This window comes from Pristiophorus japonicus, chromosome 1 (genome assembly GCF_044704955.1).
Source record: "Pristiophorus japonicus isolate sPriJap1 chromosome 1, sPriJap1.hap1, whole genome shotgun sequence".
In the NCBI taxonomy this organism is placed as follows: domain Eukaryota; kingdom Metazoa; phylum Chordata; class Chondrichthyes; family Pristiophoridae; genus Pristiophorus; species Pristiophorus japonicus.
In genome coordinates this window covers 154,005,234-154,032,311 of record NC_091977.1, presented here as the reverse complement: position 1 = coordinate 154,032,311, position 27,078 = coordinate 154,005,234, and the positions used below count along the sequence as shown (strand labels likewise).

Here is a 27,078-nt window from a genome sequence, read left to right as displayed (position 1 = left end):
GTTTGCGGCTGCAGAACGCCTACCTATTCCCCTTACAATAGAATCCCCTCACTATAGCTCTCCCACTTTTTTATCTGCCCTCCTGTGCAGCAGAGCCACCCCTGGTGCGATGGAGTTGGCTGTTGCTGCCACCTTCCCCTGATGAGCCACCTCCTTCAACAGTACCCAAAACGGTGTATCTGTTTTGGAGGGAGGTGACCGCAGGGGACCCCCACACTACCTGCCTTCCCTTGCTCTTCCTGATGGTCACCCATTCCCTATCTGGCTGTGCAACCGTTACCCACTGTGTGACCAAATCACTAAACGTGCTATTCGTGACATCCTCAGCATCGCAGATGCTCCAGAGTGAATCCATCCGCAACTCCAAGGCCGCAACGCTGTCTGTCAGGAGCTGCAGCTGGATACACTTCCTGCACACGTAGTAGTCAGGGACACTCGTAGTGTCCCTGATTTCCCACATAGCACAGGAGGAGCATGACACAGGTCTGGGCTCTCCTGCCATGACTTAACCCTTAGATTAACTTAATTTGTAACAATGCCAAAAGTTTCTTCCTGCAAAGAAAACTAAAAGATTAAATACTCACCAACCAGCCAATCACTTACCCGCTTGGCTGTGACGTTCCTCTTCGATTTCTTCTTCAATTTGGAAAGCAGTGACAGGATCGGTCCAAGTCAGCATGGATTTATGAAAGGGAAATCATGCTTGACAAATCTTCTGGAATTCTTTGAGAATGTAACTAGTAGAGATTCATGTCTTTCAGTGCATCTTAAAAAGTCTGCTTTTAGTGACCACCTGATTTTTTTAAAATTCAGTCGCACTCCTGTGAAGTACTTTTATTGTTGCACTTGATGTCTAGGAAGAAATTTGGGTATGGCATGTAATTTATATTCAGTGAGGGAAACATAATTGAGAATAGGAGACGCTGCATATTACAGGTTGGACCTCTCTGGTCAAGCACCCTCGGGACCTGACCGGTGCCAAAAGAGAGAATTTGCCAGACCAAGGGAGGTCACGACTAGCGTAGGCTTACCGGTATCTGAACGGCTCCAACTGCGAAATTCTGGCCTCGCTCTCACCGTGCTAGTTTTCAGCTCTTTCTTTTTTAAGGTCGTATCTCCCCGCACCTGCAGCTGCCGCACACACCGCCGCACCTGCCTTGCCCCCACCCCCCCCTCCCCCTGCTGCCAACACTGCTGCCGCACCTGTCCCCGCCACTCACGCTCCAGGCACGGGACTGATGCCGAACCACAGATGGTTCCGGATCAGACAGTCCCAGACTGAAGAGGTACAACCTGTATTGAGCTGGCAAAATAACTCAGAAACCCATTAACATGCTGCTGCAGTTTTGCCGCCTTAGTCAACAATTCCATCTTAAATGCTTCAGGCTACTGGAATTCACACTGTGAATTCTAACTACCCTTGAATTTGGAGGAAAAGGCATAAAACATACTTTTAACGTGCAACGTGGAGGGAAAGGAAATAAAATAGATAATTCATGTAATTAAACTATTGCAAGGCACCTTTATTTATTGCAATATAGAATTATATTTTTTTATGGCTGTACCCACTTGAAAAGCTGCTTTTAATGTCTTGTGAGCCTGAACCTGAAATCCTTCTGCTGTTCCACATCATCCAGCGTTTCCCCATTCAAAAGTAGTTGATTATCTTCAGCGACTGGTATCAACGTGTAGTAGAGCATGGATTTGCACAATACTCATCTCAGGTCATGGACAATAATGGGGGGAAACTGGCTCAAAAGATTGTTTGATTTGAAAATAAACTGCAGTTTAGGGGTATACAATATTGGCTTGAAATTTTCAGTTTATTAAATCAGCTTTTTGCTTGTAGATTACAGAGATGACTCGAGTGTTATTGATTTTTGATATTACTCACTTCAAGCTATTTCTATAACCCAAAGGATAGTTGTTTACCATTTAAAAACTTAATTTGCTGTGAATACAATGCATATGAGCTTTTATGTCTGTGATACTCCCAGATAATACATCATGAATACTATGTTGAGCGGGCTAATCTGCTTACTTATCGTCATAAAATTTGAACGTGTGGTTAGCTCCAAGAGTAGGTATATTAGGACTTCCTAATATACTCTGTTCATACCATATATTAAAAATGAATCTGGTAAAGATGTGTAAAATATAGGTTTAGTCATGCACTACATCCTTTTATGGATTACAGTTTAGTTCCAATGCTATTGAAGTATCTCAGTTGCTAATTAGATTCGCATAATATAGATTCATACTTTTAACATTTATACAAATTGATTTTCAACAGAAAAATTGTTCCACAAAACACCTTTCTGAAATTTGAAAATGTATTTCATTTTTGTCATCTCACATTTAAAATGACATCAGCATGCACTGTATAATGTTTCTTAAAATGCCCTCCACCAAGCTTGTCATAAAATTTGAACTTTACAATAGGACATATAATATATGCCTTTCTATACTGGGTATACATGTGTTTGAAGGAAATATATGTGGCTGGTTAATTTGTTTTTTTAATTTTGGCACAGGACAAGAAATGGGTTCTCAATCACGAAGATGTAACTCTTGGAGAATTACTGGGCAAAGTAAGTGGAAAAGACTCCCTGACTGATTTATTAGTTAACTGTTTAAGATGTGCAGTGGCATTTTTTCATTTTATCACATTATAGGCAACAATTTTCCATTTATTCTTTCAACTGAACTGTTAAAACACCTGTTCAGTTTCAGTACTTTGGTCATATTCTGATTTATGTAAGTTCGATTTTTAAACTTTTAATTCTCTCAGCTTGTTGAATACCATTCCCTAACCAAAAGGGCAGGTGGGCAGTGAAGCAACTTGCTTCCAGTCCTCTGCCTGTTATGTTGTGTAACAGGCCACAAGGAGGTACACATGAGAAATGGTGGGGTGCCTTCGCTAATATCCCCAAATTTTTCTTCGATGCCTGTGCGCAGATACTAACTTGAATCCCTTTAATGGTAAGACTAATATCAGGAATTGGCAATGCGAGAAATTGCAAATCAAGATGCTGCCTATCGTACAGTGTGGTACAATGCATTCACACAGTAATCATGGTATTTTCCCACATAACGTTGAAAATAAATATTTGCAAATTTCACTTTTTAAAAACAAATGTTTTTAAAAAAGATATTAATCAGAGAAAGGTTGGCATGATGAAAGTTAAGGATCTGCACAATGGAGATAAATAGGAAATGCTGGAAATTTTGTTAAAAATAGGAAATGCTGGGAAAATACCTGTTGCATTTCAGGATTCCAGACCTTGGTTTAATGTATCTAAACTTGTTTCTTAAGGGGTTAAAACCACAGGATACAGGACTGACAAATATAAATTAGATTTCAGACCAGCAACCTGGAGACAAAGATAGTTTTACATTCCAATGATCATTCATTCTCCATTTTCGACAACTCGATTCATTTAAACACAGCAGTGGTCAGAGAATAGAATCTATAGCCCCAAATTTGACCAGGAGTTGCTCCGTTTTTTTTTTAGAGCAACTTGATGTTTCTGGAGTATCTTAAAAATTCCCATTCTGCACATTTAATTTGCGCCAGTGTAAGTGAGTTAGGATTTTTTTTAGTTTAGTTTTTTTTTCAAAAGGGGGCGTTACCAGCCACCGACGCCTATTTTGACCACTTAAGCCAGTTTGGACAGCTAATAGTTGCTCCAAACTAACTTAGGCCAGCGTATGTGGCCACTTGTGGTCGCACAGAAAATCCTTGCGGAGAGTTAAGAAATCAGCGCAGGTCGCCAGAGATAGGGGTGGTGAAGGGAAGCACAGAGGATCTTGCAAAGCACTAAACACCTTCACAACAACATTAAAGAAGCATAAAAACCATAAATAATTAATTAATTAATAAATAAATAAATAAAACTCAAGTCCTACCTTCCGAACCCCCGAAGGACTGGACTTCTCTCCGAGGGACTGGACTTCTTTCTGAGGGACTGGACTTCTCTCCGAGGGAAAACTTAAGCAGTGTTGGGTCATAATGATTTGACATGTGCCCACACAAAATGCAACATTCTCTCCACACCGCTGCCTGCTGGCCCATGTTTTATCGGGAGGTGCTGTTGAAGATTATCGGGTCGTCCCTTCGGCCAGGGATAGGGGCGGCGAACATTGGGTCGTCCCTTCGGTCAGGGATAGGGGCGGCGAGCATCGGGTCCCGCTCATAGCCTGCAGGACGGAGCTGGGAGGGCGAGGAGCTACTGTGCCTGCGCGCAACTACCGGCACTGTTTCCGGCGCAGAGCTATAGCTCCGCCCCCTGCTCCACGAGAAACGCCGGGCCTGGACCCGGGACACACAGCAGAACGGCCAGAATTGTTACTAAGTTTTTTGCCGCTGTTTTGAGCGCACAAAGTTGGAGCATCTCGGGAAAGTGCGCCGGAAAAAGGGGTTGGGGAAATTTGGGCTCATAGAATGGTTACAGCACGGAAAAACCTGTGCCAACTCTCAGCTAGTCCCACTTCCCTGCCCTTTCCCCATAGCCCTGCAATTGTTTTCCTTCAGACACTTATCCAACTCCCTTTTGAAAGATAACATTGAGTTTGCTTCCACCACCTTTTCAGGCAGTGCATTTTTCTTGCATCGCCTTTGGTTCTTTTGCCAATCACCTTAAATCTGCTTCCTCTGGTTCTCGATGCTTCTGCCAAAGGGAACAGTTTCTCTCTCTCTCTCTCTCTCCTGTCCAGACCCCTCATGATTTTGAACATCTCAATCAAATCTTCTCTCAATCTTCTCTGCTCCAAAGAGAACAACCCCAGCTTCTCCAGTCTCTCAATGTAACTGAAGTCCCTCATTTCTGGAATAATTCTCGTAAATCTTTTCTGCATCTTCCTAAAGTGTGGTGCGCAGAATTGGACACACTACTCCAGTTGGGGCCAGTGTTTCATACAGGTTCATCATAATTTTTACACTTTTGTACACTATACCTCTATTTATGAAGCCCAGGATCCTCTAAGCCATTTTTAACTGCTTTTTCAAATTGCCCTGCCACCATCAACGATTTATGCACACCTCCCCCCAGGACACTCTGTTCATGCACCGCTTTAGGATTGTGCCATTTAGTTTATATTACCTCTCCTCATTCTTTCTGCCAAAATTCATCATATCACATTTTTCTGCATTACATTTCATCTGCCACGTGTCTGCACATTTCATTAGCCTGCCTATGTCTTCCTGAAGTCTATCAATCTCCTCCTGACTGTTCACTGTGTCATCTGCAAATTTTGAAATTGTGCCCCGTACACTCATGTCCAAGTCATTAATATATATTCAGAAAAACAGTGCTCCTAGAACCGACCCCTGGGGCACGCCACTGTATATCTTCCTCCAGTCCAAAAAACAACCATTCACACCCAGTTAAACATTTTACTCTAGATTGCTCCCTGTCCTTTTCCATAGCTAATCTAAACCTTATGATACTATAATCACTGTTCCCTACATGTTCACCTACACACTTGCTCCACTGACCCACTTCATTCCCCAGAACTAGATCCAGCAATGCCTCCTCCCTCGTCAGTCCGAAAACATACTGATCAAAAAAATTCTCCTGAATGCACTTCAGCAATTCTTCCTCTTCTCTGTCCTTTACACTATTACGATCCCAGTCTCTATTTGGATCGTTGATGTCCCCCATTATTATTACCCTATATTTCTTGCACCGCTCTGTAATTTCTCTTCAAATTTTCTCCTCAATATCTTTCCCACGATTTGGTGGTCTATAAAATATGCCTAGTAGTGTCATGGCACCTCTATTATTTCTTAACTCTAGCCATATAGATTCTGTCCTTAACCCCTCCAGAACATCCTCCTTCTCCAGCACTGAATCATTCTCCTTCACCAATACTGCCATACCACCTCTTATCTTTCTTTCCCTATCTTTTCTAAACACGATAAAACCAGAAATATTTAATACCCAATTCTGCCCTTTGAGCCAGGTTTCATTTATTGCCACAACATCATATTCCCATGTAGCTATTTGTGCCTGTAGCTCACTTACCTTGTTTACTACACTTCATGCATTCGCATACATACACTGTAACCCCATCTTAGACCATCCTGTATTCTCTCTTAGTTGGACCCCACCTAATACCTTACTACTTTCATGCTCGCTGCCTCTCTGTCCCTTGAGCACTTTATTTCCCCTTTCTAATGTTACATCCTGGTGCCCATCCCCCTGCCAAATTAGTTGAAACCCTCCCCAACAGCACTAGCAAACTTCCCCGTGATGGTATTGGTTCCAGCCCTATTGAGGTGCAATCTGTCCGGCCTGTACAAGTCTCACCTCTCCCAGAATTGGTCCCAATGCCTCAGGAATCTGAAGCCCTCCCTCCTGCACCATCCCTTCAGCCACACATTTATCTGCTCTATCCTCCTATTTCTATACTCACTTGCACGTGGCACTGGGAGTAATCTGGAGATTACTATCTTTTGAGGTCCTGCTTGTAGCGCTAGAGGAGGTTACAGAGATACAGAAGGAGGGGCAAGGCCATGGAAAAATTTGTAAACAAGAATGCGGATTTTAAAATTGAGGCATTGTCAGATCAGGAGCCAGTGTAGGTCAGCGAGGACAGGGGTGTTGGTGAATGGGACTTGGTGCAAGTTAAGATATAGGCATGAGAGTTTTGGATGAGTACAATTTTATGTTGGGTGGAAGTTGGGAGGTCGGCCAGGAGAGCATTGGAATAGTCAAATCTAGAGATGACAAAGACGTGTATTCAGTAGTATTCAAAAGAGGCGACTTACCACCGCCTCCTCGAGGGCAATTAGGGATGAGCAATAAATACTGCAAAATTGTTGACGACGTCCACATCCTGTGAATGAATTTTTAAAAATCGTACCTAATCATTACCGAGTATGTTGTCTTTGAATGGGGCCTTCCCCGCCAACCTACCCCATCCCATGTTTGGAGCAGCTCGTTGAAATTCGCTGTCAAGGCGCTCGCGTATGTATGAGAACTGTTTGGGGCAAAGTAACGAGGGTGAGGGCCACCCAGCAAAGAGAGGAGATGGTAGAGAGAAGAAAAAAAAAACACACTGAGAAAGTAGGGGATGATGCTGCAAAGGGGACCTCTACCACGTTGTGTATTTAGACTCCTTACTCCGTGCAATTCGATTTTTCGATATCTGTTACCCCTCCAGCATTCTCCCCTCCTGTCCTTAAGGCACAGACTCCTGATAGAGTAAATAAGGAGAGACCGTTTCCACTGCCAGGAGGATCGGTAACCAAAGGACAAAGATTTAGTGTGATTGGCAAAAGAAGCAGAGACGACATGAAGAAACTTTTTTTACGCAGCGAGCTGTTGTAACCTGCAATGCGCTGCCTGAAGGGGCGGTGGAAGCAAATTCAATAAGGAATTGGATAAATAGTTGAAGGGAAAAAATGTACAGGGCTACAGGGAAAGAGCAGGCGAATTGGGACTAATTGGATAGCGCTTTCAAACAGCCGGCACAGGCACGTTGGGCTGAATGGTCTCCTGTGCTGTATCATTCTATGATTCATACTATGATTCTAAGGATGAGAGCTTCAGCATCAGATGAGCTGAGGCAGGGTTGGAGTCAGGCGATGTTACGGAGGTGGAAGTAGGCAGTCTGGATGTGTGGTCGGAAGCCTCAGACAGTTGCCAGGGAGAGGGATGAAAACGGCGGTCAGGGAACGGAGTTTGTGGTGCGGACCAAAGACAATCACTTCAGTCTTCCCAATATTTTGTTGGAAGAAATTTCTGCTCATCCGACACTGGATGTCGGACAAGCAGTGCTGGGATATGGTAGCATAATGGTTATGTTACTAGACTACTAATCCAGAGGTCTGGACTAATGATCTGGAGACATGAGTTGAAATTCAAATGGGGAATTTAAATTCAATTAATTAAATAACTCTGGAATAAAAAGCTAGTATTAGTAATGGTGACCATGAAATACCAGATTGTTGTAAAAACACACCTGGTTCATTAATGCCCTTTAAAGAAGGAAATCTGCTGTCTTTGCCGGTCTGGCCTATATGTGACTCCAGATCCATAGCAGTGAGGTTGACTGCCCTCTGAAATGACCGAGCAAGCCACTCCATTGTATTCAAGAAGGTGGCTCACCACCATCTTCTTGAGGGCAATATAAGAAAATAAGAAAAAGGAGTCGGCCATATGGCCCCTTGGGCCTGCTCCGCCATTCAATAAGATCATGGCTGATCTGATCATGGACTCAGCTCCACTTCCCTGCTCACTCCCCATAATCCCTTATCAGTTAACACTAACCTTTTGTGTTTCATGCACCAGGACGCCCAGGTCCCTCTGTAATGCAGCACTTTGCAATTTTTCTCCATTTAAATAATCATCATCATCATAGCTAGTCCCTCGGAATTGAGGAAGACTTGCTTCCACTCTTAGAATGAGTCCTTAGGTGGCTGAACAGTCATATTATTTAAATAATAACTTGCTCCTCGATTTTTTTTTTTGCCAAAGTGCATAATCTCACACTTTCCAACATTATACTCCATCTGCCAAATTTTTGGCCACTCACCTAGCCTGTCCTTTTGCAGGTTTTTTGTGTCCTCCTCACACATTGCTTTTCCTCCCATCTTTATATCGTCAGCAAACTTGGCTACGTTACACTCGGTCCCTTCATCCAAGTCGTTAATATAGATTGTAAATAGTTGGAGTCCCAGCACTGATCCCTGCTGCACCCCACTGATTACTGATTGCCAACCTGAGAATGAACCATTTATCCCAACTCTCTCTTTTCTGTTGGTTAGCCAGTCATCTATCCATGGTAATATATTACGCCCAACCCTGTGAACTCTTATCATGTGGCACCTTGTCAAATGCCTTCTGGAAGTCGAAATACACCACATCCACTGGTTCCCCTTTATCCACCCTATTCGTTACATCCTCAAAGAATTCCAGCAAATTTGTCAAACATGTCTTCCACTTCATAAATCCATGCTGAATCTGCCTGACTGAATTGTGCTTTTCCAAATGTCCTGCTACTGCTTCTTTAATAATGGATTCCAACATTTTCCCAACCACAGATGTTAGGCTAACTGGTCTATAGTTTCCTGCTTTTTGTCTGTCTCCTTTTTTAAATAGTGGCGTTAGATTTTCAGTTTTCCAATCTGTTATTACCTCCCCAGAAACCAGCGAATTTTGGTAAATTATAACCAATGTATCCACTATCCCTGCAATTACAGATGGACAAAAAATGCTGGCCTATGAGGAGAGATTGGGCCTATATGCTGTCCACATCCCGTGAATGAATTAAAAAAAAAATCAGAGACCATTATTTATAATGCATTTCATTGCTTTGATGCAGTGGCAACAGGTTCTGGCTCATACCAATAGCCAAATTGTGATGCAGTTCATCAGTTGGCAGCACGATGGAACATTGTTCTCACTTCATTTATGCTTTCAATGAGATGTCGGGTTTAAAACAACTCCAGCAAGTACAATACTGATTCTCCATCAGAAAGTGCTTGATCAGATATTCCTCAGATTCAACGTTCCAGAGGACCTTCTGTTTTATAAATGAATGTTCAAGTGACGACCTTCTTTACAAGTATTTGCACCCTAGATCATATGGTGCAGGACATAAAAACATAAGAACTCGGAACAGGAGTAGGCCATATGGCCCCTCGAACCTGCTCCGCCATTCAATAAGATCATGGATGATCTTCGACCAATCTCCATATCCCTGGATGCCCCAAGATGCCCACAATCTATCGACTTGATTATACAATTAAACATCCACAGCCTTTGGGGAAGAGAATGCCAAAGATTCACTACCCTCTGAGTGATGAAATTTCTCCTCATCTCAGTCTTAAATGGCCAACCCCTTATCCTGAGACTATGCTCCCAAGTTATAGACTCTCCAGCCAGAGGAAGCAACCTCTCAGCATCTACTCGGTCAATCCCCTTCAGAATCTTGTGTTTCAATTAGATAATTTCTCATTCTTCTTAACTCCAGAGAATATAGGCGCAATCTACTCAATCTCTCTTCATAGGATAATCCTCTCATCCCAGGAATCAATCTAGAGTACTGTCCCATTAGTTTGGAGCCTGTTACTTGTGTTTCTTTTCTGACTTCTGTTCCCTGTAATACGTTTTACTTGACTTCAATTCTCATGGGATTAATTTAGCCAGAATGAAGATTGTACATCAGAACAACAACTTGTATTTATATAGCGCCTTTAACATAGTAAAACGTCCCAGGCACTTCACACGAGTATTGAGAGACAGAGAATTTGACACCGAACCACATAAGGAGAATTAGGGCAGGTGATCAAAAGCTTGGTCAAAGAGGTAGGTTTTAAGGAGCGTCTTAAAGGAGGAAAGAGAGGTAGAAAGGTTTAGGCTGAAAATTCCAGAGCTTAAGGCCTAGGCAACAGAAGGCACGGCCACCAATGGTTGAGCGATTAAAATCAGGGATGCTCAAGAGGGCAGAATTACAGGAGCGCAGAGGGATTTGAAAACAAGGATGAGAATTTATGAAATTGAGGCATTACTTAACCAGGAGCCAATGTAGATCAGCGAGCACAGGGATGATGGATGAGCGGGACTTGGTGCAAGTTAGGACACAGGCACCTGAGTTTTGGATCCCTCTCAAGTTTACGTGGGTAGAATGTGGGAGGCCAACCAGGAGTGCGTTGGAACAGTCATGTCTAGAGGTAACAAAGGCATGGATGAGGGTTTCAGCAGCGGATGAGCTGAGGCAAGGGTGGAGCCGGGCAATGTTACGGAGGTGGAAATCAGTGGTCTTAGTTATGCTGCGGATATGTGGTCGAAAGCTCATTTCGGGGTCAAATATGACACCAAGGTTGCGATCAGTGTGGTTCAGCCTCAGACAGATGTTGGGGGAAGGGATGGAATCAGTAGCTAGTGAATGGAGTTTGTGGCAGGGACTGAAAATAATGGTTTCGGCCTTCCCAATATTCAATTGAAGAAAATTTCTGCTCATCCAGAACTGGATGCCGGACAAGCAGTCTGACAATTTAGAGACTGTGAAGGAGTCGAGAGAAGTGGCAGTGAGGTCGAGCTGGGTGTCATCAGCGTACATGTGGAAACTGACAGTGTGTTTTTGGATGATGTCGCCAAGGGCCAACATGTCGATGAGAAACAGGAGGGGGCCAAGGTTAGATCCTTGGGGGACACCAGAGGTAACGATGCGGGAGCAGAAAGAGAAGCCATTGTGGGTGATTCTCTGGCCACGATTAGATAGATAAAAGTAGAACCAGGCGAGTGCAGTCCCACCCAGCTGGATGACAATGGAGAGCCGTTGGAGAAGGATGCCATTGGTTAACCGTGTCAAAGGCTGCAGACAAGTCAAGAAAGATGAGGAGGCATAGTTTGCCTTTGTCACAGTCACAAATTATATCATTTGTGACTTTGATGAGGGTCGGTTTGGTACTGTGGCAGGGTGGAGCGATTCAAACATAGAGTTGCGGGAAAGGTTGGCATGGATTTGGGAGGCGACAAGGGGGAAGGACTAGATTCGATTGACTTAAAAAGTCATTTTTTCATTCCCGACTTGCAATTTTTTTTCTAGTTTGTGGAGGATTTCTTTTCGATTCACCTTGGCCTTTTTGTTAATGTCTATAATTTCTGCAGTATGTTGAATGTCTGGCTCATAGAATTAATAGTTAGCTTCATAAAAGGTTTTTTATTAGTGGATAAAAGTTCTCAACATCCTTATTTCCTGTGAAAAGCATTTCCTGAGGTTCGGGTTGCTCAGAATATTTATTCATCTGCCTTTTTTTTCCCTACCTAGGCGCAGCAAATATCAGAAAAATGGGTAGTTTAAGAGTTCACCCCTGTAAAGGAACCCATTAGTTTCGAAGGAAAACAGTTTTCCTTATAGGCATGTGCTCTAACACAATATTCATTGCACCTGGGTGCAGACCCAGGAAATTCTCACTAATTTTCAGATTATCAAAAATAACTTGGTGGTAATGGTACATTTTAACTTCTCTGTTAGATTAATAACGTAACTTTATTGAATAAGACTTTAATTTACAATGTACCACTACTCAAAAGTTAATATAATCAAAAATATATTTCAGCAACAAGAATCTTTCTGTTCTTGAACTCTGAGGGATGTATATTTCCCAACTGTTGGAAACTTGGATATGAATACTGAGCATGCTTGTACAGAATTCCTCTGCGTGATTTAAACGTAGATATTAAAACACACAGAGGAATTTAGTATCTATTCATACAGTCGGAACATGTATCCCTCTGTTTGCATTACCTGTACCATGGTGATTTAATCTAATAGATATCTGTTTATGATTAAATTAGATGTTCTACTTTTCAGGGGAATTTTGGAGAAGTTTTCAAGGGAACGTTAAAAGATAAAACTCCAGTAGCTGTAAAAACATGCAAAGAAGATTTGCCACAGGAGCTGAAAATTAAGTTCTTATCAGAAGCAAGGTAGGTTTTATATACTGAAAGTGTACAGAAAATAGAATTGTATTTACATTTATCAGTGATTTTCTCATTTCATTTATGCTGACAAACTTGAGTCTGAATGAACCTATAATTAAAAATTATGTTGAAGCAAGATCATGGAAATTTCTTCAAAAGCTTCAGATTGTGCAGGGAAGGAAAAAAAGATTATTCTTGCTTCCTTTTGCGTCATGTTTCACGTCCAAGTCATTGGGCCTCAATTTTCCACATTGCAGATTTTTGGCATTGTTGAAGAGTTACGGCCGATTTTTTTTGTGCCCAACTACACCAAAAAAAAGGTGCAAGTTTCCCCATTTTAACTTGTGAATGTGGCTCGCCGCAGATTGTCCTTCAGCTCTGTGGGTAGAGCCTAAGATAGGGTTGCCAGGGTAATGAGGGATACACTGAGGGCTGAGGCTGGAAAGTGAAACATAGGCATCATAGGCAGTCCCTTGAAATCGAGGAAGACTTGCTTCCACTAGTGAGTTCTCAGGTGGCTGTACAGTCGAATGCGGGAATTACAGTCTCTGTCACAGGGGGGCAGACAGTGGTTGAAGGAAAGGGTGGGTAGGGAGCCTGGTTTGCCGCACGCTCCTTCCGCTGTCTGCGCTTGATTTCTACATGCTCTCGGTGATGAGACACTAGGTGCTCAACGCCCTCCCGGATGCTTTTCCTCCACTTTGGGTGGTCTTGGGCCAGGGATTCCCATGTGCCGGTGGGGATGTTGCACTTTATCAAGGAGGCTCTGAGGGTGTCCTTGAAACGTTTCTTTTTCCGAGTAGAACGCTTGCTTTGGGAGTCTCGTGTCGGGCATGCGGACGATGTGGCCTGCCTAACGGAGCTCATCGAGCATGGTCAGTACTTCGATGCTGGGGATGTTGGCCTGAGCGAGAACACAGTTGGTGCATCTATCTTCCCAGTGCATTTGCAGGATCTTGCGGAGGCAGCGCTGGTGGTACGTCTCCAGCGCTTTGAGATGTCTGCTGTATATAGCCCACATCTTAGCCATATAGGAGGGCGGGTATCACTACTGCCTTGTAGACCATAAGCTTGGTGCCAAATTTGAGGTCCTGGTCTTCAAACACTCTCTTCCTCAGGCGACCGAAGGCTGCGCTGGCGCACTGGAGGCGATGTTGGATTTCGTCATCGATATCTGCCCTTGCTCATATTAGGCTCTCGAGGTATGGAAAATGGTCCATCTCGTCCAAGGCCTCGCCGTGGATTTTGATGACCGGGGGGCATGGGCCTTGCACTAAACATCCATAAGACAAAGGTCCTCCACCAACCTGACCCCACCACACAAATACACAAGACATTCTGGTCAGCTCACAGCAACCTGCACAAGCACCTTGCACATTGCAGCTATTTAAGACAGCAGCTCACCAACATGAAAATATTAGTCTTTGTGCCAAAAGTCTATCCTGTAAACTATTAAGAATTTAAAGGCCCCCCCCCCCAAGCCGATACTGGGTGCCGCTCCTGGTCCGGGACGAAAGATCCCCCCGCCGGTGCTGCTCCTCCCCCTGACCGAAATAGGCTGGTGCTGCTACAAGAGAGTGACTCAACCTGTCCAAGCTAAGGTGATGAGCGTGACTGTTTCAAGTACAAATAACAGAGGTGTAACAAGACAGTGTCAAAGCTCAGACGCATTTCTCTCCAATCTCCTGGTTTAATTTACATCGTACTGTGTATGAAAGGTGGCTAAAATGTGTCCGATGACTCCTGAAGTAAGTTAAATGGAGCTGCTGCAAGCAATAGTATAAAAAAGACGCATCAAATCTCTGAAATATCCCCATCCTCCCCGCAGCCGGTGCCACTCCTCGTCCAGGTCAAAAGGTCACCCCTCCCCCGGAATCGCTCCTAGCCCGGGCCGAAAGGCCTCCCCACTTCCGGAATCGCTCCTAGCCTGGGCCGAAAAGTCTCCCCTCCCCCGGAATCGCTCTTAGCCTGGGCCGAAAGGTCTCCCCTCCCCCGGAATCGCTCCTAGCCCGGGCCGAATGCCCCCAGCCGCTGCTGTCCCGGCCGTAGAACTGGATCTTCTGTGCTGATTCTCTTACTTGCGCTGATTTTGTTCACTACTCAAAAGGTTTTTCAGAGCGGACACATACGCCATTTAAAAAAAAAACATAGTTGACCAAACTTCCTTAAGTGGCCAAAATTGGCGCAGGTGGCAGGTTTTGCCCCCAATGAGATTTTTAAAAAATTGGAGCCTAAAAAAATCATACCTAAGTGAATTACACTGGCGCAGAAACTTTGGGGAAATTTAGAGATTTTAATTTACTCCAAAAACATACTCTGCACACCAAAAAAACGGCACAGAAAATTGGGGAAAATTGAGCCCTCTTGAGCCCTAGTCTGTAACAGAGATATACTACCAGCAGGGCTTCTAATAGGAGATTGCTCCTGTGTTTATAGGTCAACATCAATGTGATGTTGGTTTTTGGTTCACACTTACAACTAGATAATATATCTGTTGGTCATCATCGTTCTTGCTGCAGTGGACCAAGAGCATTATGATATTACAAATTTCAGATCTGCCCTAAATACTCTCTCGGGTTAAGCATAACTGGCCTCTCCCATAATGGGATTCCATCTTGCATTAAAGTCAGAAATGTTCTTTTACCAATATCAAGATGAGACCTTGGGTGGATGAGAGACCCGCTTGCTAGATGGACTGGATACCATAATCATCCTCGCACGTCCTCGTGCACTTCTCCAGCAAAGCAGAAAGGCAGAGTGATTAGTACTTAAGTGTGATGTGGCCAGATGTAAATTACTTAGCTGCTATATTTTACAGTCAGTAAGTTAAGACATAGTTATAGAAAATCTCACCTTCAAATTAACTACAGTCCTTCCTTGTAATGAAGAGAGCAATAAATCACTTCACACTGTCTCTGGTCGGTGGCTAAGTAACACAATGGTCTGGAAATTGCAAGCAGAGGCTTCTCGCGGGTGGATGTCTCTGACCAAAAAAGAACTCAGTGACAGTACCTGGTGATCCCAGAGGAACGAACACTTCGACTCTGCGTCCTAGATGAGCAGCCCACGCAAAGCCCCACGCGTCCCAGGAGCATACGGGCATCCTGGGATCACGTGGGCCTGGACCACCAATGAAAATGGGGTATTCTCATTGATAGTAATGGTGAGTTCCGTTTGTACTGAGCTCCCAGTAGTATCAATGAGAATGCCCCCAAAACACAAACACAACACATACATTTTAAAAACACCTCACATATTTAAAATTAAATTAAATGTTTTAGATTTTTTGGGGAATTTTTTTCACGTATCTTTTAATAGGGTTAAAAATAAACTTACCTAAATGGACAGGATTTTTAATATAAAAATTTGTGATAAAATTCTATTTTTCTATATTTTTAAACTCTTACGTTGTTAACAGCGGGCTTTATGCCTGCTTTTACTAGGTGTAAGAGTTTTAAAGGCATTCGCTGGCAGGAGTTGGGCAAATTGCCCAAATCTCTGCACACGAAGGCCCTTCTCCCGGGGATGCGTGCGATTTGTCAAAAGAAATTTTGACAGATCACAAGTGCCAGGTTTAGGCGCATGCACTACGTGCGCCTAAACCCGGACTTGGTGGGACCTCTTCAGGCCGTGCACACATCGTACGCACCAGGAGAGGCTGCAATTTACGACCTTTTACTTTGGTCAGCCCTGTCACTGAACATAAGAATTGGGAGTAGGCCACACGACCCATTGAGCCTGTCCTGCCGTTCAATAGGATTTTGGCTGATTTTCGATCTCAACTCCACTTTCTTGTCGATCCCCATATTCTTAGATTCCCCTAGAGTCCAGAAATCTATTTATCTCAGCCTTGAATATCATCATCATCATAGGCAGTCCCTCGGAGTCGAGAATGACTTGCTTCCACTCTAAAAGTGAGTTCTCAGGTGACTGAGTCGTCCAATGCAAGACCTACAGTCTCTGTCACAGGTGGGGCAAACAGTGGTTGAAGGAAAGGGTGGGCGGGGAGCCTGGGTTGCCGCACGCTCCTTTCGCTGTCTACGCTTGGTTTTTGTTTGTTCTCGGCGATGGGAATCGAGCTGCTCAGCGCCCTCCCAGATGCTCTTCCTCCACTTTGGGCGGTCATGGACCAGGGATTCCGAGGAGTCGGTGGGGATGTTACACTTTATCAAGGGGGCTTTGAGGGTGTCCTTGAAGCGATTCCTCTGCCCACGTGGGGCTCACTTTCTGTGTCGAAGCTCTGCGTAGAGCACTTGCTTTGGGAGTCTCTTGTCGGGCATGTGGATGATGTGGCCCGCCCAACAGAGCTGATCGAGAGTGGTCAATGGTTCAATGCTGGGGATGTTGGCCTGAGCGAGAACACAGTTGGCGCATCTATCCTCCCAGTGGATTTGCAGGATCTTGCAGAGGCAGCGCTGGTGGTACGTCTCCAGCGCTTTGAGATGTCTGCTGTATATATCCACATCTCTGAGCCATATAGGAGGGCGGGTGTCACTACTGTTCTGTAGACCATAAACTTGGTGCCGGATTTGAGATCCTGGTCTTCAATTGCTCTCTTCCTCAGGCAACCGAAGGCTGCACAGGCACACTGTAGGCGATGTTGGACCTCGTTGTCAATGTCTGTCCTTGCTGTGACAGTAGGCTCCCGAGATGTGGAAAATGATCCACGTTGTCCAAGGCCCCGTTGTGGATTTTGATAATTGGGGCAGTGCTGTGTGGGGGTGGGGGGCCAGGTTGGTGGAGGCCCTTTGTCTTACGGATATTTGGCATAAGGCCCATGCTCTCGTACGCCTCAGTGAAGGTGTTGACGATGTATTTATCTCAGCCTTGAATATACTCAATGACTGAGTATTCGCAACCCTCTGGGATAGATTCCAAAGATTCACAACCCTCTGAGTGAAGAAATTTCTCCTCATCTCAGTCCTAAATGGCTGACCCCTTATTCTGAGACTGTGACCCTTGGTTCTAGACTCCCCAGCCAGGGGAAACATCCCCCCTGCATCTACCCTGTCAAGCCCTGTAAGAATTTTGTATGTTTCAATGCGATCACCTCTCATTCTTCTAAAGAATATAGGCCTAGTCTACTCAATATCTCCTCATAGGACAATCCCCCCCCTCCCAGGAATCAGTCTGCTGAACCTTTGTTGCACTCTCTCTATGGCAAATATAACCTTCCTTCGGCAAGGAGACCAAAACTGAACACACTACTCCAGGTCTGGTTTCACCAGGGCCCTATATAATTGCAGTAAGACATCTTTACTCTTGTACTCAAATCCTCTTGTAATAAAGCCAACATATCATTTGCTTTCTTAATTGCTTGTTGTACCTGTATGTTAGCTTTCAGTGATTCGTGTACAAGGACACCCAGATCCCTCTGAACACCAACATTTCCCAATCTCTCACCATTTAAAAAAAAAAATACTCTGCTTTTCTATTTTTCCTACTAAAGTGGATAACTTCATATTTGTCCACATTATATTCCATTTGCCATGTTCTTGCTCACTCACAGCCTGTCTATATCCCCTTGAAGCCTCTTTACATCCTCTTCATAACTTACATTCCCACCTAGCTTTGTATCATCAGCAAACTTGGATATATTGCATTTGGTTCCCCTCATCCAAATCATTGATATATATTGTGAATAGCTGAGACCCAAGCACTGATCCTTACGGTACCCCACTAGTTACAACCTGCCAACCCGAAAATGACCCGTTTATTGCAACTCTGTTTTCTGTCTGTTAACCAATCCTCAATCCTCAATCACAATCCCCTGGGCCCTAATTTTGTTTAATAACCTCTTGTGTGGCATCTTATCGAATGCCTTCTGAAAATCCAAATACACCACATCTACTGGTTCCCCCTTATCTATTCTGCTAATTTTGTCAAACATAATTTCCCTTTCATAAATCCCTGTTGACTCTGCACAATCTTATTATTCTTTTCTAAGTGCCCTGTTCCCACATCCTTAATAATAGATTCAAGCATTTTCCCTACGAGAAACATAGAAAATAGGTGCGGAGTAGGCCATTCGGCCCTTCGAACCTGCACCACCATTCAATATAATCATGGCTGATCATGCATTTCAGTACCCCATTCCTGCTTTCTCTCCATACCCCTTGATCCCTTTAGCCGTGAGGGCCACATCTACCTCCCTTTTGAATATATCTAACGAACTGGCCCCAACAACTTTCTGTGGTAGAGAATTCCACATGCCCACAACTCTGAGTGAAGAAATTTCTCCTCATTTCGGTCCTAAATGGCACTACTGATGTCAGGCGAACTGGTCTCGTTCCCCGTTTTCTCTCTCCCTCCTTTCTTAAATAGTGGCATTACTTTGCTACCTTCCAATCTGCAGAAACCATTCTAGAATCTATAGAATTTCGGAAAATGAGAACCAATGCATCCACTATTTCTATATCCACCTCTTTCAAATGATGCATATGAGAACCCCTTTGAGAACTACAAAAGAAGTCACATATAGATTATCTAAGTTAGCCTTGAGACCCACCACCTTAACCACAGAAGTGTGAAACTGGTGCTTTTTATTACTAACATGCCAGATTGTTTTCAAAATTATTTTTCTCTTTTTTTTTCTTTAAACTTTTTTTTGCGTTTAAATATTTTCTTCACTGTTGGTTAGAAATTCTGTTATGAGTTTGTCAAGTTTGCAATGAAGCACTATGAAACGTGTAAATCTTCTTTAACATGCTTGCCACGAATAAATATCTTCACTTTTAAACAGGATACTCAAGCAGTATGATCATCCAAACATTGTCAAACTGATTGGTGTCTGTACCCAGAGGCAGCCCATTTACATCGTTATGGAGCTTATCCCAGGTAACTGCTTACGTGCATCACTTTCATTGTTGATACATATTTAGCTCTAAAACGTTCGTACAGCAATTTATTTAAAATGCCTCCCATTCTCCAAACATAAGAAAACAGATTTACATTTAACTAAACATTTTTTTTAAAAAGCAGTGCTTCCATTCATTAAAATGTACGCAGTGCCTTCTATTAAGACTCCTATTACATTTTAGGTAGCTGTGCAGAATATATATACTGTGAGAGTATAGTGAAATCAATTGAAGCCTGCTCAAAATGTAACTGACAAAAAATTGAATTTACATATCTTTTTGATAAGTCAAATTTTAACTATTCGAATATGTATATTTTCTATCATTGTTTACATTGGCATATAGATGGAATACTGCATTGTTTAGTTATTTTCGCAATATTTTTCTCAACGCCATTGATGTTCAAGGTTTCTAAGAGGAATCAACCTATAAGGTTATTCGATCATTTCACTGTATTTTGGTTACATTTTATGCATTGTACTGTATAGTGCAATAATGTTCAAAATGCACTTCTGTGGATGAACGGGGAAATTAAATCAAATTTGAAACTAGAGTTACAGAAACTCAGACTAGAAATGCTCAGGGCAGTAAGAGAAATTTAGCATAAAACGTAGAGGGCAACGAAAAGCTTTTCTATAGACCCATTAATCGTAAGAGAATTGTCAAATTTGGGGGCGGGCTGCTAAGATGAAAAAGGCAAGCTTGTAGTTCAGATTCAGGGAATGGCAGAAATAAACACTTTGCCTCAGTTTTCACAATGGAGATAGATACTAAAATTGTAGAACAATCACCAGTGTTTTTAGAACAGTTAGTGGAAGTTATTCAAAGAAAATGTTAGTAAAAGAAGTTAGTCAAACTTAAGGTAAACAAATTTTCAGGACTCGACCGATTACATCCAAGAATGCTGCGGGAAGACAGAGAAGAAATCGTGGAGGCTCTGACTATAATTTTCCGGTATTCTGTGCAAAGAAAAACTGTGCCAGAGGACTGGACGTTGGAAAATGTGACACTAAAATAAAAAGGAAAAACTGCAAATGCTGTAAATCTGAAATAAAAACAGAAAATATTGGAATTACACAGTAGGTCAGACCGCATCTGCAAAGAGAACAGATAGGCTATGATTGGTTTGCGTGTTCACCTATCATCAGATTTCAATTGCTGACTGACCTCGGTCCAAGATTTAGTTTTATCACAAATATTACACCCATCTTCAAAAAAGGAGACCGAGTCGGCCAGGAAATTATAGCCCAATCAATTTAACTTCAGTCATTGGTAAACTACTGGAGTTTTATCATGAGGGATGGAATTACTGAGCATTTAGAGAAATATACGTGAATTGGGCCAGTCAGCATGAATTTCTAAAAGGCAGATCGTGATTGACTAACCTTATAGAAACATGGGGCTAGAGTTTCCCTAACCCGTTTTTCTGGTGCCCTCACCCGAGGTGCAGCATTTTTGTCCGCCTCCAAGCGTGCCGAAAAAAGACATTGGTATTCTGGCCACTCCCCAGCCTCTCTTCAGTCGTGGCGCAGCGTGGCCCAATGGATTGAGGGCGGAGCCAGGTCCCGGCGCTAGAGTCTGCGCGCATGTGCAGTAGCTCCTGGCAGGCCGAATCTGAGAGTATGCGCTGCAGGCTGTGTGGGAGGGGCCCGAAGCACGCCGTCCCTGGCCGAATGGGCTCCCTCATCGGCAGCTCGCTGCGTTCCCTAAGATAGGACTTCTATTGAAATCCTTAAATGTTGCATTCTACAGCCTCACAAGCCTTGTGTCCCCTTGCTCCAGAACCACCACCCCTAACATCACTGGAAACCCACCTCTTTCTACCTACTCTGACCCATCTTTTCATTATTTCAAAACGTGTCTCTCAAATTAAATTACATTTTCTTAGTTCTGCCAAAAATAGTCCTATTTTTCCAAGCCTTCATATTTAAGATATATTTATTTGCACAGAGGGCTATTGGAACATTAAAAGCTTTGCCACAGGGAGTTTGAGGCAGGGAACATTGCATCTTTTAAAGAATAACTGTATAAATATTTGAAGCAAATGATACAGGGCAGAGAGTGTGTGGAGCAGGGGGATTTGTTTTTGAATTGCTCTGGCAAGGAACTGACACATGCATGTTGGGCTGAATGGACTTCTTTTGTGCTGTGAGCTTCTATGGTGACAATGACAGAAATGCTGACCTCGGCCAACGATTAAAGCCAATAAATCTGAGGGCCGGCCAGTTACTGAATGCTGACAGGAGTCAGAACAAGGGTCTCACTCGAAACCTTAACCTGTAATTCTGAATCAGCTGCTGACCGAATGACTGCGTGTTTCCAATTATTGAGCACTGTTATCTAATTCATGTTAACCCAAATGATCAAGGGACAACTGTGGTGCCCACCATTCGGGACATTGAGTAACATGGAAACAGCGCTACTGTACCTGCTTCCCGCTCACACTGCCCCCTGCTGGTACTCACAGGATGCCCAAGCAAAATGTGCAGACGAAGCTGCCGACGGCGATGTCAATGTAGGTCAGTCCATTCTCCTCGCACTCGAAGCACTGCTGGTTGTGGGACCACGCACCCATCTGCCCCAGCTTGAGGTGCTTCTCCTGCTTGTGGCGGGCCGTGGCCAATATACTGAAGGGACTTGGGAGAGCGGGGGAGTGTCGTGGGCTAGGCAATGGACAGTGACTTTAATTATGTTTTCGCGCATACGCAAATGGCATGTTTTTTTTTTCCGCGCATGTGCAAATCGCCGTATTTTTTCCTCCGAGATTTAGGAATTCCATCGCGAGTGATGCTTCATTTCACACACAAATCACAATTTTCATGATGGAATCGTAAGAGATGGCAATACTGCAAAGTCCTTCCTCGTCCAGTGCAATATGGTTCAACTCACTCTTGACGTGTTACTGGCTCATGCAAGCTTTTAACAGGATTTCTGAGTTTCTTCGATTTTGGGGAAAAAGCTGTAGAATTAAGCTATTATGAAATATTTAATTTTTACTTGAGATAAAATGAATTATTTTGTTTACCCTGATAATTCAAAAAGACTGTTTATATAATTTTTTTTGTTAATTATAAATACCGACACGTGTCGTTGTTCAGGCTTCACTCAATGATAACAATGAGTCAGAATGTTGTGGGTTCAAGCCCCACTTCAGAGACGTGAGCACATAATCTAAGCTGTACTTCAATGCAGTACTGAGGGAATGTTGCACTGTCGGCAGTACCTTCTTTCGGATGAAGCATTGAACAAAGGTCCCATCTGTCTGCTCAGGTAGATACAAAAGATCCTATGGCACTATTCAAAGATGAGATATTGGGGGCTTCTGGTATCCTGGTTAATATTTATTCCTCAACAAAGACCACTAAAAACAGATTATCTGGTTATTACCTGTGCTCAAATTCCCTATGATGAATAGTTCAATAGTCTGAGTTAATGGATTTAAAACATTGGCAAAAGATCTCGGGCCCAAGTTTCCACACGATAAAAAACGGGTGCCCCTCCGAGCTGGGCGCCCGTTTTTCGCGCCTAAAACGGCACCTAAAAAAAAATCTCGATTCTGGAGCGTTCTGCAGCTCCTTGTCTGCCTGGCGCGGCACCCAGGGGGGCGGAGCCTACACTCGCGCCGATTTTGTAAGTGGGAGGGGGCGGGTACTATTTAAATTAGTCTTTTTTCTGCCGGCAACGCTGCGCGTGCGCGTTGGAGCGTTCGCGCATGCTCAGTGTGAAAAAAACATTGGCACGTGGCTATTTTTGGAGTTCTTTGCAGCTGTTTAATTTTTGAAATTTTTTTTAATAAAAGCACATTGCCATCAGCACTTGCAGCCTTCTCACTGTCTCCTCCCCCCCCCCCCCCCCCCCCCCCCCCCGCGGGAAGAACGGGCGCCTCCTCCCCCCCACCGCGGGAAAGAACGGGCGCCTCCTCTCTTTCCCCCCCCCCCCCGCGGGAAAGAATGGGCACCTCCCCCCCCCCCCGCGGGAAAGAACGGGCGCCTCCCCTCCCCTCCACCCCCACCCCCCCCGCCCGCGGGAAGAACGGGCGCCTCAGGCTGACTGCAGAATTCTCCGTGCCTGAAGCACTTTCACTCAGGTAGGAAGATGGTTTATTTAATCTTTTCTTTGCTTATAAATGTTTATTCAGGTTGGATTTATTTGTATAATATTTGTCGAAGTATAAGTAAGGATTTATTGTAGAATTTAATGAGTTCCCTTCCCCCCCTCCCCCCCCTCCTCGTTCTGGACGCCTAATTTGTAACCTGCGCCTGATTTTTTTAATGTGCAGAACAGGTTTTTTCAGTTCTACAAAAATCTTCACTTGCTCCATTCTACTTTAGTTTGGAGTACGTTTTCACTGTGGAAACTTTCAAATCAGGCGTGAAGAAAAAATTCTGTTCCAAAGTAGAACTGTTCTACCTAACTCGAACTGCAGAAAAAAAAATGTGGAGAATTGCGATTTCTAAGATAGTCCGTTCTCCACCAGTTGCTCCTAAAAATCAGGCGCAAATCATGTGGAAACTTGGGCCCCATGAGAGGAGAGGAGGAGAATTTTTTTTCACTGAGTTGTTGGGATCTGGAACTCGCTAACTGAAAAGGTGGTGGAAGCTGATTCCATAAATAATTTTAAGAGAGTTGGACAGGTAATTGAGGGTGAGGAACTTACAGGGTTACGGACAAAATGCCAGGGTGTGAGACTGAGCATAATTGCTCTTTCGAAGAGCCAGCACTGGCACGACGGGCCGAATGGCCTCAGTCTGTGCTATAAGTTTCTGTGATTCTATGAAATTAGCTGCCATGTTTCCCTTCATTACAACAATGACTACAATTCAAAAAGAACTTCATTCACTGTAAAGCGCTTTGGGATGTCCTGAGGATGTGAAAGGCAAAACAAAAATGTGATTTAACTTCAGGCACTAAGGTATTAGTGTCAGATTGTTGAATAACATTTTAAATTATGGTTTTCCAAAGTTTCTTTTTAAGTTGACTTGTTCCATTTTGTCATTCGTGTCACAGAAATCTTTATTTAATGGATTTAGTTTCCTAAAGTTGATAACATAGTGCAATGCTGTGTAAAATGATTCCTTTACTAAGTGCAGCTATTTCTACTGTCCTCTCATTGCCTGTTGGTTATTGCTTTTTGTCCATTAGGTGTAGCCACTGCATTGATGTATTTCTAATTTTCTATGAGGCTGACTGTTGCACTTCAGCTACAGTACCAAGAGGCATATTGAGTTCCCAAGGAGAAACCATGAAAAAACAGAATGTTGGTCTTAGTCTTTAGCTCTAACTCTCAGACACACAATTAAACTGATCGTTGAGATTGCTTTCTTACAGAGGAATTGCAGTGTATAGTTTGCCAATGCCATAATGTCGCTTACAAAACTGCAATAACAATTATGCCATTAGAAGTTTTTCATAATATTTGAACCCTTGAAATTGCATTGTTTGTGTAGGACCCATAGTGATCCAGTAAAATTATTTTATTTGTGAGTGATACTAAATGCCCATTGTGTCTTACTGTATATGAATAATATGCAGCTGGCACAAGAACATTATTATACTGCAGCTACCATTCTGAATTATACTTGCTGAGGGCAACAGGAACTTGCAGACCTGAGTTATACTGCCAGCTTCTGCATTTATTTTATGAATATATGATTAAAAGTATGAGTAAATAAGATATCAAGCTTCTTACAGATGTTACATCCACAATTTAAATTACTACTTTCCTACTTGCATCATAATTTTTTCCAGTTATTTTGCAATATTAAGGACTTTTCTCCACCAATTTTTTCCCCGATTCCTTCTGTTATTAAGATCGTCACTGATGGATTATGATCCTATGGATGTCAACGGCCCTCTGGTATCTCACCTAAGTGGCCACATTTCATCAACTGTCTATTGAATGATTGTTGGCATCACTGGAACAAATCCTCACCTGGCATCCATGCACAAACATGGATAGTGGATAGTGGCCAATTACTGCTCAGATGAAATCGGTCAATACAGTACCATACAATGAACTTCCTAGTGTCATCCGTGGCACAATTGGTAGCATCCTCACCTCTGAGTCAAAAGGATGCGGTTTCAAGTCCCACTTGAGACCTGAGCACAAAAATCTATGCTGACACTCCAGTGCAGTATTGAAGGAGTTCTACACTGTCGGAGGTGCCGTCTTTTGGATGAGACATTAAACCAAAGCCCCATCTGATCTCTCAGGTGGACGTAAGAGATCCCATGGCACTATTTCGAAGAAGAGCTGGGGAGTTATCTGCGGTGTCCTGGCCAATATGTATCCCTCAATCAATGTTACTGAAACAGATTATCTACCCATTATCACATTGCTGTTTGTGGAAGCTTGCTGTGTGCAAATTGGCTTTCTGCATTTCCTACATGACGGCAGTGACTGCACTTCCAAAAAAAGTACTTCATTGGCTGTAAAGCACTTTGGGACGTCCAGTGGTCGTGAAAGACGCTATATAAATGCAAGTCTTTCTTTCCTGGTCCATAAGCTCAGTTACCTTGTTATAAAAACATACAGTGCAGAAGGAGTCCATTCGGCCCATCGTGCCCGTGCCGGCTCTTTGAAAGAGCTACCCACTCACCTGCTCTTACTCATTGCCCTGCAAATTTATCCTTTTTAAGTATATAAGAACATAAGAACATAAGAATTAGGAACAGGAGTAGGCCATCTAGCCCCTCGAGCCTGCTCCACCATTCAATAAGATCATGGCTGATCTGGTCGTGGACTCAGCTCCACTTACCCGCCCTCTCCCCGTAACCCTTAATTCCCTTATTGCTTAAAAATCTATCTATCTTTGACTTGAAAACATTCAATGAGCCAGCCTCAACTGCTTCCTTGGGCAGAGAATTCCACAGATTCACAACCCTCTGGGAGAAGAAATTCTTTCTCAATTCTTTTAAATTTGCTCTTCTGTATTTTGAGGCTGTGCCCCCTAGTTCTAGTCTCCCCCACCAATGGAAACAACCTCTCTGCCTCTATCTTGTCTATCCCTTTCATGATTTTAAATGTTTCTATAAGATCACCCCTCATCCTTCTGAACTCCAACGAGTAAAGACCCAGTCTACTCAATCTATCATCATAAGATAACCCCCTCATTTCTGGAATCAGCCTAGTGAATCGTCTCTGTACCCCTTCCAAAGCTAGTATATCCTTCCTTAAGTAAGGTGACCAAAACTGCACGCAGTACTCCAGGTGCGGCCTTACCAATACCTTATACAGTTGCAGCAACACCTCCCTGCTTTTGTACTCCATCCCTTTCGCAATGAAGGCCAACATTCCATTTGCCTTCCTGATTTCCTGCTGCACCTGCAAACTAACCTTTTGGGATTCATGCACAAGGACCCCCAGGTCCCTCTGCACCACAGCATGTTGTAATTTCTCCCCATTCAAATAATATTCCCTTTTACTGTTTTTTTTCCCAGGGTGGATGACCTCACATTTTCCGACATTGTATTCCATCTGCCAAACCTTAGCCCATTCGCTTAACCTATCTAAATCTCTTTGCAGCCTCTCTGTGTCCTCTACACAACCCGCTTTCCCACTAATCTTTGTGTCATCTGCAAATTTTGTTACACTACACTCTGTCCCCTCTTCCAGGTCATCTATGTATGTTGTAAACAGTTGTGGTCCCAGCACCAATCCCTGTGGCACACCTCTAACCACCGATTTCCAACCCGAAAAGGACCCATTTATCCCGACTCTCTGCTTTCTGTTAGCCAGCCAATTCTTTATCCATGCTAATACATTTCCTCTGACTCCGTGTACC

General features: G+C 43.4%; 1 protein-coding gene across 3 annotated transcripts in view; it reads left to right on the top strand.

The window, feature by feature from the left end:
- fer (fer (fps/fes related) tyrosine kinase) overlaps positions 1-27,078 on the top strand; it is a 450,038-nt gene that overhangs the window by 300,311 nt on the left and 122,649 nt on the right. For all 3 annotated transcript variants that reach the window (XM_070884132.1, XM_070884127.1, XM_070884121.1), the window contains 3 exons: positions 2,535-2,591; positions 12,328-12,443; positions 19,180-19,274. In XM_070884132.1, the coding sequence (XP_070740233.1) occupies positions 2,535-2,591; positions 12,328-12,443; positions 19,180-19,274 (268 nt within the window). The remainder of the gene's footprint in view (positions 1-2,534; positions 2,592-12,327; positions 12,444-19,179; positions 19,275-27,078) is intronic.